Here is a 13,212-nt window from a genome sequence, read left to right as displayed (position 1 = left end):
GCACCTTAATGCTGCTCACAGGGCCCTGGGCTGGGACCCGGTGGAGAGGGAGGGCCCGGGTCCCCCTACTACACCGACCTGACAGCAACCCTGCTCCCAGGCCGTTGGGAAGTCTGCCGTAGAGTCGGACCCTGTTAGGTCAATTGTGCTCTCAGGAGGGAGCAGCGTTTGGAACTAGGCCATAGGAACTCTCAGGCCAGATATACCCTAGTAGAGGGGATTCAGATGTTGGACTAGGCCATAGGGGCTGTATACGTCCTGGTAGAGTGGTAAGTACTTTCGGTGCAGAGTCAAAGGACCGTAAATGCCCTGATAGAGGGGCAGGTATTCAGGCAGAGGGCCTCAAAGATACTTATAATATCGTGGGGGTATGCGCCCCTTTCCCCCCCTCCCTCCCCGACAGAGCTAGCTAAGTGTTCTCTTTTATTTTAAATTTGTTATTTTCTTTGCCTTTTTCACTTATAACCACTTAAATCCTACTGCTTGTACTTAATAACATTATTTTTGTTTACTATCAAGCCCAGTGTACATAATTGTTACCTGGGGGAGCCATCAGTGCGTACATCCTCCTTTCATTGTTAAAGGCGGCTCACCTGAATGTGCTTTCAACGTGTGATACTCTTACACAGTGAACGATGGATTTATTTGGGGTTCTGTTCCCATTTGAGGGTTGGTTTCCTGGATGCTGAGACTGCATTGTTATAAGGGGGAGGGAGAAAAATTGTTCTTAACCACTGAGGATAGATAAGAAACACCAGGCTTAAATTGCTGTAAGGAAGGTTTAGGTTGGACACTAGGAAAAACTTCCTGCCTTCAGGGTGGTTAAATTGCCTAGGGAAGTTGTTGGAGCTCAGTGGAGAGTTTTATGAGCTTAAAACAAACACCTGTCAGGAATGGCCTAGTTAATAATTAGGCCTTGTTTATCCTCACAAGTTACAGGGCAGTTCATCAGCTCCCAGGGCTGTAACTCCTGAGGTGTCTATGATGGCAAGGCACTTAGAATCGTAGAATCCTAGGGCTGGCAGAGACCTCAGGAGTCATTGAGTTCAGCCCCCTGACCAAAGCAGGACCAACCCCAACTCAATCAGCCCAGCCAGGGCCTTGTCAGTGTGGGATTTAAAAACCTCTGAGGATGGAGATTCCACCCCCTCCCTAAGGACCCTATTCTGGTGCTTCACCATCCTCCTAGGGAAATAGTTTTCCATAATATCCAACTTACACCTCCCCCACAGCAACTTGAGACCATTGCTCCTCGGACTGCCATTGGTCACCGCTGCGAACAGCCTCTCTTCATCCTCTTTGGAACCCCCCTTCAGGGAGTTGAAGGCTGCTGTCAAATCCCCCCTCACTCTTCCCTTCTGCAAACTAAACAAGCCCAAATCCCTCAGCCTCTCCTTGTAAGTCATGTGCTCCAGCCCCCTAATCATTTTGGTTGCCCTCCGGTGGACTTTCTCCAATGTGTCCGCATCTTTTCTATAATGGTTGGACACAATACTCCACATGTGGCCTTGCCAGTGCTGAATAAAGGGGAATAACCACTTCTCTAGATCTGCTGGCAATGCTCTTCCTAATGCAGCCGACTGTAACATTAGCCTTCTTGGCTGCAAGGGCACACTGTTGACTCATATCCAGCTTCTCATCCACTGTAATCCCCAGTTCCTTTTCTGCCAAAGTGCACACCAACTCCACAGTTGTTGCGCTCTAGTTAAACCACCTTGATAAGAGGCATAGAGCTTTCTGCACTATGGCTACAGCCTTGGGGTGTCAGGTAAATACTTCATTTGTTTTTCTGCATAGGAACAGGCCTCTAGAAATGTCCCATAATCCCTCAAGTGGCCACTCTGCTCATTGTTTTGAACTTGGTTGTCTGCCCTGCAGGCATATGCATATCCTCCTTCAAAGTTCTGGTTCAGAAGCCTGCTGATCTGCTGTGGATCAAAGAGCAAGCCATTCAATGGAATGCTCGTGCTGCTGTACACAGAGACGTGTATGTGTGTGTGTGTGTGTGTGTGTGTGTGTGTGTTTGCTGTGCAGCTGTCTGAAGACAGCAGGCTGATGTTCCCCAAAACACTGTCTTTCCCCGCTCATACACACACATGCTCCCTGTCACACACTCTTCCCCTGTCCCCCTCCCTTACACACACACACACACTCAGTTGAAAAGCATCTGTCAATGTAGTGAGATTGGGAAACTTGCATCATGTGACACCGCCTGCCCCATGCGGCATTGCAAACCCTTCTCAAAGCACTCTGTGTCTAGGTGCACAGTGGGATAGCTGCCACAATGCACTGCTGTCTGCACCATTACAAAAGCTGCTAATGTGAATGCACACCACCATCACAAGGGGCAAAGTGTGGAAATACAACAGCAGCTTCCTGCAGTGCTCTGTGAGCAGAACTGTAACTGCCAGCGCTGTACATCTGCCAGTGTAGACATACCCTGAGTCCTGCCACGAGTGCAGGGAACCGGACTAGATGACATCTCAATTGCATAGGCACCGACTCCATGGATGATCCAGAGCTGGAGCTTGCATAGGGGAAAATTAGCAGTGCTCCTCACCCCTGGGTAGCCAAGCTTCCCCCTTCCCCCAGCGCCTCTCGCCCACTGGTGATACTGTTATACAACTCTTCCTCTTCCCTTACAGTATCTCTCACCCCCCACAAACAGCTGTTCTGCAGCATTTGGGATGCTCTGGGAGGCAGGAGCAGAGACACAGCATGCCCAGAGAAGGAAGCAGGGCAGGGGACTTGGAGGCTGTGGTGGAATGGACATGGTGGGAGGGGCACAGGGGCAAGAAGAGGCAGGGCAAGGACAGGGGTAGGGGGTGTGTGTCAAGCTCCCCCAACTAAAAGGAAAGTCAGCGCCTATGTCTCAAGGTCCCTGTCAGGCCTTTGGTTCTAAATTCAGAAACTTCCTTTTGCATTTTGATCTGACTTTAGTCTATTAACTTTAGTTACATCTTGGAGGTAACAAAAACACCTATTTTTAATTTTACTTACAGTGGCTTTAGAATCTGTGGCCTTGAGTAAATCTTTCTAAAAGGAACACAGGAAAACAAAAATTATTTCAAGGAACGATTTTCATAGCTCTTCAAAAAGCCTTTGACAGTTTACAGATAAAGATTCCCACCACTCACTGATTCCCACCAATTGGTGGGAGTGACCCAAACCAGTGAATACGCCATTACAGAGACCCCATTCAGTAATCCTCACGTGATCTTCACAAATGACACATGCATACACATGGGATAATCTTATTCAGTAGATGAGAACCTTTCCAACGAAATGTTATGTGAGGCATCTTGCATAAAGCTCATTTCAGTTGTGACACACTCATTTCATAATCGTGTGTCCAGGAAGTTTATGGAAAGCCCTGTCACAGCCTCTTTGTTATTTGAAGTCCTCACTCAGCGCTGAAATCAGTTGTGAGAGGACTGTCTTTCTGCCCTGCCTGCTAAGAAGTTAAAATTCAGCTGACAGCTAAAACTAGGTGAGATGGGGCACTGTTTCTGCCCAGCCTGCAAAGAGATGAAAGTTACAAAGAGACTGATGTGCAGAGGTCACAGCAGAGAGGCAGGTGGTAGCAGGTGACTGACAGTCGGCTGGCAAACAAGTGACTGAGGGTATGTCTATACTACCCCGCTAGTTCGAACTAGAGGGGTAATGTATGCATACCGAACTTGCTAATGAAGCCCGGGATTTGAATTTCCCGGGCTTCATTAGCATAAAGCTGGCGCCGCCATTTTTAAAAGCCGGCTAGTGCGAACCCCATGCCGCGCGGCTACACGCGGCACGGGCTAGATAGTTCGAACTACGTAGCCATTCCGAACTATCTGTACTCCTCGTGGAACGAACTAGCGGGGTAGTGTAGACATACCCCGTGTAATTAGCAAAGAGGGGCCGTGAGCGAGTGCCCGAGCAGCAGGAGGAATAAGGTGCCTCTTTACACCCCGCTTCACCCAGAGTGGGAAGTGAACTCTGTAGCTGCACCTCTGAACATTAGCTCTGCATTGGCCAAGCAATGCTGACCAGCAACTGTGAGTGGGGTGCAGAGAGGGTCAGGCATGTGAAAGGGTTTGGGTGGCTGGATTTAAGAACCTGAGAGGAAAAGGACACCCCCCCAGCCTACTTGGGGATGGCTCTTTTGCTCATGGTTTATGTTTATGAACTTTCTTGCTTCGGTGTTTTCTGAAATTAATGCCAAGTGACTCCCCTTCTTTTACTAAAAGTTTCTTTCCCACACTCAGGCTCTGTGCTTGCGAGTGGGGAAGGATTGACTCTCTGTGGTGCCTGGGTGTCGTATGTACATTTTACAGCTTAGTAGGTGGGGGCCTGAGCCAGTTTTGTGTTGCATCGATGGAAAGGAAACCCTCTGTTATGCACCCAGCCCTGGTTGCTGCTGCTCCACCTGGCAGAAGGGTTATGCTAACATGGCTTGTGATGGTGTGTCAAGATCTTTGCAAAGTACAGCTCCAAAGGATCGGCATGACAACAGGTGCAACTCAGCTCTTCATCTGTGGCTGCTGGTGTCATTAGAAGGTTGGTAGATGATGTGGACACAGGGAAGGGCCTTGCAGAGCCAGTTTACAGAACTAGGTACAGGCCTTAGGAGAAATGCTCAGTAAGCATAGCTCCACTGAAGTCAGTGAGTGCACTGATTTATACCAGCTGCGAACCTGCTCCCTTCATGTATCTAATTCAGAAAAAGATAAACACGATGGCTACGTCTACACTGGCTCCAAATTCCGGAAAAGGCATGCAAACCAGGTAAGTCAGAATAGGGAAATCCGCGGGGGATTTAAATATCCCCCGCGGATTTAAATAAACATGTCCGCTGCTTTTTTTCCGGCTTGGGGAAAAGCCGGAAAAAAGCGTCTAGACTGGCGCAATCCTCCGGAATAAAGCCCTTTTCCGGAGGATCTCTTATTCCTACTTTCAGGTAGGACATGTTTATTTAAATCCGCGGGGGATATTTAAATCCCCCGTGGATTTCCCTATTCTGACTTACCTGCTTTGCATGCCTTTTCTGGAATTTGGGGCCAGTGTAGACGTAGCCTAAGGGTATGTCTACACTAGTCCCCTAGTTCAAACTAGGGAGGCTAATGTAGGCATTCGAAGTTGCAAATGAAGCCCGGGATTTAAATATCCTGGGGTTTATTTGCATCTTCCCATCCGGGCGCCATTTTTAAATCCCCTTAGTCCGAACTAACTGCCCATGGCTACATGCGGCAGTTAAATGTTAATTCGAACCAAGTCCTTTAAAAATGGCTCCCGGATGGGAAGATGCAAATAAAGCCCGGGATATTTAAATCCCGGGCTTCATTTGCAACTTCGAATGCCTACATTAGCCTCCCTAGTTTGAACTAGGGGGCTGGTGTAGACATACCCTAAGAGCCCTGTGTGATGTTATCAGATTTTAATATGAATATGCAGAATGCTGTTCCATCCATTGTTGTGTGTTTGCCCCAAGTTTTGTACAAACTGTGTCAAGTGAGGGATCTATTGAAAGCTTATGCTTTGCTGATTCTGGGTATGTTTTTCCGGGAAACCGGAGGTATACCAGAAAAACTCTGTTGCATCCAGGGAATGCATCTGCTCTTCCAAAATGTTTTCAGAAGTTCATACACACTTTTTCGGCATGCCTGTAAACCTCGTTTTATGAGAAAGAAGGGATGTTCCATAAAAGGGTTTGTTTCTGACATTTGGCCCCAGTGTAGATGGGCCAAATGTCGGAAAAGCCTCTTCCGAAAAAGGAAGCGGAAAAAGCGACACAAATTGAGGTTCGCAATTTGCATAGCTTTTCCAGAAGCGGAGTGCAGTGTAGACATAGCCTCTGTTTATACCATCCAGATGCATGGATGATTTTTAAGGTGGCATTTCCAAAGGGCAGTGCAATGTGGAGCCTGGGATCAGCTGGGCATTCCAAGGGGCAGCACTGCATGGAACCCGGGGTCAGCTGGGGACTCTAGCTGATCCCGGGCTCCATGCAGCGCTGCCCCGTTCAAGTGCCACGGCAGCATTTCAAAGGAGAGGCGCACGCGATTAATAACACGATTAATCACAGTTAAATTTTGTAATCACTTGACAGTCTTAGATTTTTACATCCCTAACTTTTATCTGTCTGTTTTCACTTGCAACCACTTAAATCTGACTGTTTGCACTTAATAAAGCCGCCCTTGTTTACGATCAAGCCGGGTGTAAATGATGGTTACCTGGAGCGTACAATCAGTGTGCATATTCTCTTGTTGATTGATAAAAAGAGGATGAACATCCTCATGAGCTTTCTTTGTGTAAAACTTTCACTCAGAGGAAAGTGGCTTTACTGGGGGGGGATGGTCCCTTTTAAAGAGTTGGTTTCCTGGGTGCTAAGACAGCTCCCAGAGCTGAAGTGGTTCAGTGTCTGCATTGCTCGGCAGGGGGAAGGGAGGTTACCCCAACTCTGTGCCTTGCCAGGGGGAAACAAAAGGATCCGGTCCAGCAGGACAGGGTGGTGGAGAGCCCCAGAGGGCAAGGCAGCCAGTGTTAGTGGCATGAGTAGCACACCAGGAAACAGCCCCTGGGATCATCTGTGACCACGCCCCATCACATCGCACTCTCCCTCTCCACCTGCCTCTGAGGAGTCACTGCAAGTTTAAACTGAGTTTTCATTTGAAATATGGCAGCAACCCCCAAGGCTATGTCTAGACTGCAAGCCTCTTTCGAAAAAGAGCGTCTAGACTGCAAGCGGAACTTTCGAAAAAGCAAGCCGCTTTTTCGAAAGAAAGCAGCAAGTGAGTCTGGATGCTCTCTTTCTAAAAAGCCCTGTTGGCATTCAAGAACGCCTTTTTTCGAAAGAGCACTTTCGAAAAAAGGCGTTCTTCCTCGTGAAATGAGGTTTACCGCCGTCGAAAGAAAAGCCACGTTCTTTCGATTTAATTTCGAAAGAACACGGCTGCAGTCTAGATGCAGATGAAGTTTTTTTCAAAAAAAGGCTACTTTTTTCGAAAAAAAACCCTGAGTCTGGACACAGCCCAAGTGAGTCAAAGCTAAAAGAGAAGCGGTTAAGGAATCTCAACAAAGCAGAATTGATTCCAGAGCACTAATGGCAAGACCTCAAAGGCTCACCAAATCCAGGAAAGTCTCACGGGGAGTAGTTACCTCAGTGCTTCAATGATCTTGGATGGTGTGTCCTGGCAGGTATCATTTGACATACTCCTGCACATTAAATCCAAATGTCATGTCAAACATGGAGATCTAAACAACATAAAAGCTTTAAACTAAAAATCATCTAGTCCAATCTCGAGGCACGTTTAAAGATGCAAACCGTACAACAAAGAAACAAACCCAGAGGTTTAGCCTCACAACAGAACAAAACAAACCAGGCAAACCAAGGCATAAATGCAAAGGTTGCTAGAATGCTGTGCCATTTCATAGTACCTGTCATGCACTGGAAGTGCACTCAATGGTATCTCATGATTTAGCTTACATTGTATTCATTTCAGACCAATTCTCCAATCTGTCCAGATTATTTTGAATTCTAATCATGTCCTCAAAAGACCTAGCAACCCCTCCCATCTCAGTGTCATCCATTGATTTTGTAGCCATATTCTTGTCTACTCTGCTATCCAAATCATTAATAAAAATACTGAATAGTAGTAGATCCAGTATTGGACCCAGGACAGACCGCTGTGGGATATGGAGGTAAAATTTTGAGTCTATGCAATTTGCATCAACTATTCAATCAATTGATAAGGATGCCTCCATCTTTGAAGTGTGGAAAGAGCTCCAGGGCTGCTGCTACACTTCAAAGGCGAAAACGCTGCGGGGAACACAGGGTCAGTGGGACAGTCCCCTACTGGCCCCGTGCTTCCCGCAGCATTTCAAAGCAGCAGCACCACGTGGAGCCCGGGATCAGCGGGAGACTCCGTCACTGACCCTGAGGTCCCTACGGTGCTGCCGCTTGGAAATGCCGCAGGGAGCCCAGTGTCAGTCTCCTCACGGCGTTTCAAAGTGTCAGTGTCGCAGAGCCCGGAGTCAGCAGGGGAGTCGCTAGCTGATCCCAGGATCCACATGGCGCTGATGCTTTGAACCCCCTCTCCGCACCTCTTCCCTGCCCCTTGCAGCCTCTTTTTGATAGAGACAGCAAGGGGGAGGGAACAACTAGTTGACTACTCTGTTGACTATCCGATAAGCATTTGCTTATCAGATAGTCGACCACTTGACTAGTCGTTCACATCCCTACTGTGGGACCCCATTAGACAGCAAACTATCAATATCTACTCTTCTGAGTCTTTTAACCAGTTTTGCATTCACCTTATAAGGGTATGTCTACACTACCCTGCTAGTTCGAACTAGCGGGGTAATGTATGCATACCGAACGTGCAAATGAAGCCCGGGATTTGAATTTCCCGGGCTTTATTTGCATAAGCCGGCCGGCGCCATTTTTAAATGCCGGCTTGTTCGAAGCCCGTGCCGCGTGTTCCACGAGGCGTACAGATAGTTCGGAATGGCTAGCTAGTTAAAAATGACGCCGGCCGGCTTATGCAAATAAAGCCCGGGAAATTCAAATCCCGGGCTTCATTTGCACGTTCGGTATGCCTACGTTACCCCGCTAGTTCGAACTAGCGAGGTAGTGTAGACATACCCCATGGGTTTTATCTAGACCACATTTCCCTCCCTTGCTTAGGGGACTGTCACTCTGTCAAAAGCATCACTAAAATAAAGACACATCATGTCTTCAGCTTTGCCCCATCCTCTCGATCAGTCATGCTGCCAAAGAATCGACCCGAGTGCAACTTCCCTGTGGTCCACAGCCAGGACTAGGCTGGATCCCTGCTGCCTTCCCAGCTCAGGTGCAGAAGGATCGCTCTCCCTGAGCGGTTCCCTTCCCCCTTTGGTCTCTATTGCAGTGACAGGAACAGGAGCTCAGGGCAGGAGCTCAATTCTTGGCACGAGACAAACCGATGGAACCTTCAGGGACAGTGGGAAAGCTTCCCTCTGAGCCGCCGTGTTTTTAAAGTAGCAAATGTGCTGTGCAACTAGATAGATGCTGTAGGATGCTCACAGGGAGGGGGGCAGTGATTTTAAGAGTTAATTATTTCTACACTTTGAACTAAAGGGTGCAGTTAGGGTATGTCTACACTAGCCCCCTAGTTCGAACTAGAGACCTAATGAGGGCGACCAAAATTGCAAATGAAGTGCAGGATTTAAATATCCCGCACTTCATTAGCATGTTCCCGGGTGGTCACCATTTTGGAAATTGACTAGCCTGGAAGAACTGCCCACATCTACACGCGGCAGAGAAGGGCGATTCCAAAATAAACCCCTTACTTTGAATTACCAGTTTAACCTCACAGAATGAGGTAATAATTCAAAGTAAGGGGTTTATTTCGGAATTGCCCTTCTCTGCCGCGTGTAGACACGGGCAGTTCTTCTGGGCTAGTCAATTTCCAAAATGGCGACCACCCGGGAACATGCTAATGAAGTGCGGGATATTTAAATCCCACACTTCATTTGCAATTTCAGTCGCCCTCATTAACCTCCCTAGTTCGAATTAGGGGGCTAGTGTAGACATACTCTCAGGCTGTGACAGCCCCTCTCATGTCACTAGGGTTGCACAGGGTGTGACAGAAGAGTCTGCTCCCTTGCTCATTTTTCCCCCCAGCTAGGCTAACACAACGCTGGGGAATCTGCTGCACCTGTAGTAACCTGGATTTGCACCACAGATGTGTATTTCCGTGGATTCATACATATGTATTTGGATAAAGTCTTCTGTAACAATACAGTGCTCCCTTGAATTGTTCCCACCCACATGTGGAATGAATTGTGTTTTTGTGCCCCAATTGTATGTGACACAACATCTTCCTGTTGGTACACAACAAAATTCATGTGGTGGGGTTCAGCCAAGGGGTTCAGAGTGTGGGAGGAGGCTCAGGGCAGGGGTGCGGGCTCTGGGTTGGGATAGGGATGAGGGGGAGCTCAGGGCTGGGCCAGTGGGCTGGGGTGCAGGGGTCTGGGATGCAGATAGGTGCTGTGGAGCTACCGCAGGGAGAGGACTTCCCCAGCTCTTTCTCCTCAAAGCAACACTTGGGGGCTGGGGAGGAATCTCTCTGCTACAGCTGGGGTCACTGAATAGGCACCTGGCCCCAGCAGATCCAGGCTGGGACTGGGTTGAGGCTGGGGAAGGGACACTGCAGCAAGTCCGGGCTCCACGGCAGGTGTCATGGCAGGCCCAGTCCATGGCAGAGCTGGGACTGGGGGAGGGCGCACCTGGCTATGGCAGGTCCATGCCAGGGCTGGGTTCAGGACACCCCTTCCCCAACTGCAACAGAACCGTGGACAGATTCCCTGAGCATCTATGTGGTACTAAACCGGCTGGTCTGCACAGCTTGCAGGGAACTTAGACAATAGATACCCAAGGAGTGGAGCGATGGAGACTCTTGCTTAGAAAAGCAATCTACTTACCAAAAGTAGCCAAGGCTAAAAGACAGCACCACGGTGCAGCCCAGGATATGAAAATGCTTTCTTAAATAGCTTTTGACCCATCTTCTTTTCCCTGCAATAAAGGAGATGTGCATGAGACTGGTCCTTTCTGTTCAAAGCAGCATCAATTGGCTGCCAGCCCACTTCCTTTGGCCAGGATGCCTGGCAAGGCTAGAAGTGTGGTTACCGCCCATGGTGGCACGGGAAAAAGCTTTACAGTGGCAAGTGGTAGTGCAAACAGTGCTTGTGAGCAGGCATGTTGTCCTGCCAACAAAGCAAATGCCTCTCATGGCAAAAGTGCTGACAAACAGCCCCTATGCTGCCTGCCTTTTAGCGACAAGGGGTTGTTTCCCCCTTCCCATGAACCAGCCAGTAGAAAGGGCTCAGCCTCCCCACAGGGACATGTGATCAAAACACCTGATGCTGGAATCCATCTTGAATTTGGGACTTTTCCACAGATGTGGGGAGGAATTGAACAAAGGCCCCATGCCCTTGGGAATTCTACATAAGGCCAGGGAAATAAATAATGGATTGTCTTCAGCTGGCTTTAGAATCTGAATCACCCCAGCCCGAGAAGGTACATGAGAACACCTGGAAACAAAACGACCGTTACTACAGGAGCGGAGAGGAGCTGCTGGACCAAGGTCAGAAAGGAAATCTCTGGCCTGACAAGGACTGTACCTGAAATAAAAGAAATTATGATTTGTAACGAGTCCTCTTAATGTAGTCATCTTAGCATGAACCTGCATCTTAGCAGGTTCCTTTTATTTTGTTTAGTAAACTACACTGTTCTGTGTGCTATCTCTCATGACCACTTAAACCCTGCCTTTTATAAAATCATTTCTTTTTATTAATAAACCCAATGTAAACTGTTACCTTTAACAAAGGGCCAAGGGGGAACAGCCGTGCCTCTCTCTTTTTCATTGATAAAAGGTGTGAACATTGGTATGAGCTTGCTCTGTAAAACTTTATACCGGGCGTGGGGAACCTTTTTTGGATCAGGCACCACTGACCCACAGAAAAATAAGGAGGAGCGGAAAAAGATCACACATGTGGCCCACAACTAAGATGCAGAAAAAAGGAGACACTCACCTCACTCCTCTCATGCTCCAGACCCACAAGGTGGCAGAGTACTGAGGTTCAGGACTTTCTCCCAGAGCTGGATTAACTTTCTGGGGGCCTGGGGCTCGTAGATTTTGTGAGGTCCCCCCTAGGCTCTGGGGTGTGGTAAAAAATTAGGGTCTCAATGTGCAGAAAGGGGCTACCTGCGAGCGGCATGGGAGTGAGGAAGCATGGTCTGAGTGGGAGGTAGGGTGCAGGAGTCGGCTGGTGGGGGGTGCAGAGTCTGGCCAGGAGGGAGCAGGCAATTGGGATACCTATCTTGTGCAGCTCGCAGGGGGCATAGGTAACTCCACGCTTTCATACTTGCAGGTACCCCCCACTGCTCCCATTGGCCGCAATTCCTGGCCAATGGAAGCGACAGGGGGTGGAGCCTGCAAGCGAGTGCAGGAACAGAGCTTCCCTGTGTTGCCATGCCAACCCACTTCCTTCCCCATAACCGGCACAGCCCGCTGGCTAGATGAGGCCTGCAGCTTGCCTTGATCCGGTCTGCAAGGCTTGGCACTTTTCCTTCCCACAGCGAGAAGCCAGCCTTCAGCCATGCAGGGGGCTCCCCACTGTAATGCATAGATTGGACATCTAAAAAACTATACAAGGATTTTTTGGAAATGTGATTTTATAAAATTCAGCAACAAATTAATGAAATATTTAAAAGCAAATTTTAAACGGAGATCCTGTAGGCATAGTAATGCACAACTGGTTTTGTCCGTAAATTCAGTGTTGGCACATGCCTGTTTAAAGGCTTCATTGACACTTAATGCAGAGGTGGACAAAATCTGGCCCGGGGCCGGATGTGGCCCATCAAGCATTTCTCTCCTGCCTGCCCAGCTAATCAGCAGAGGTGCATATTTATAGCTGGCAATGTATGTTCAGCTGTACCTCGCCCCACCTTGCTCCGTCCTACAGCTGAGCTGTTCTCAGGATTCTCCAGCTAGCTGTGCAGAAAGGGAGGAGAGGGAAGGATGGAGGGAGAGGGGAACGCTCAAGTCAGGCTGTCCCCCTGCTCCTGTACAGTAATTCCTCATTTAACACGTGCCTGCTTAACATGTTTTCACGATAGCACAATTTTTTTTTTAGGGAACATTATTTGAATTACACGACCGTCCCTGGAATAACATGATTTCCCCAGCCGGCCAGTTGTATGGGGCTTCTCCCGCTTCCCTGCAAAGCGGCGGAAGGTTCGCCACTTGCCGCGCAGTTCCCTGCTGACTCCTCCTCGCCGGATGCCTTGCCCCCGCTTGCAAGCTAGTGGCTGCGTTTCTCCAACAGGCCTCTTGCGAGCAGCTGCGTGGGGCTTCCCCCACCTCCCTGTAAAGCGGTGGAGGGTTCAACACTCACCGCACTATTCCCCGGCAACCTCCCCCCTTGCCGGATGCAGTGCGGGTCCCGGCAGATGCGCCACAGGGGCATACTCCCAACCCAATCCCCCTCTCCTCCTCTTCCCTTCCCCAGAGCCAAACACCTCCCCTCCCTGCTGTAACCCAGACCCCTTTCTCCCCCAACCTTATGTCCCAGTCCTAACAGACACCACCGCTTGAAACGCAACTCCCACCTTTTCCATTATTTTCAATGGGAAAATTGACCCTGTGTAACATGTTTTCACTTAACACGATCATTTTCTGAAGCACATCA

The 13,212-nt window shown here is 48.9% G+C and overlaps 1 protein-coding gene across 2 annotated transcripts in view; it reads right to left on the bottom strand.

Annotated features, from left to right (window-relative positions):
* Positions 1-13,212, bottom strand: part of LOC102462837 (histo-blood group ABO system transferase 1) — a 35,525-nt gene that overhangs the window by 17,351 nt on the left and 4,962 nt on the right. The window contains exons 2-4 of one of the 2 annotated variants that reach the window (XM_006123733.4): positions 10,444-10,534; positions 7,138-7,194; positions 3,001-3,036 (exon numbers count right to left, since the gene is read on the bottom strand). In XM_006123733.4, coding sequence (XP_006123795.3) covers positions 3,001-3,036; positions 7,138-7,194; positions 10,444-10,534 — 184 coding nt within the window. Of the gene's footprint in view, positions 1-3,000; positions 3,037-7,137; positions 7,234-10,443; positions 10,535-13,212 lie in introns of both variants that reach the window. The other variant, XM_075905499.2, reaches the window with a different exon arrangement.

Source organism: Pelodiscus sinensis, chromosome 23 (assembly GCF_052426305.1).
Source record: "Pelodiscus sinensis isolate ZL-2025 chromosome 23, ASM5242630v1, whole genome shotgun sequence".
Taxonomy (NCBI): domain Eukaryota; kingdom Metazoa; phylum Chordata; order Testudines; family Trionychidae; genus Pelodiscus; species Pelodiscus sinensis.
The sequence above is the reverse complement of the archived record's forward strand: the minus strand, read 5'-3'. Positions and strand labels throughout refer to the sequence as shown.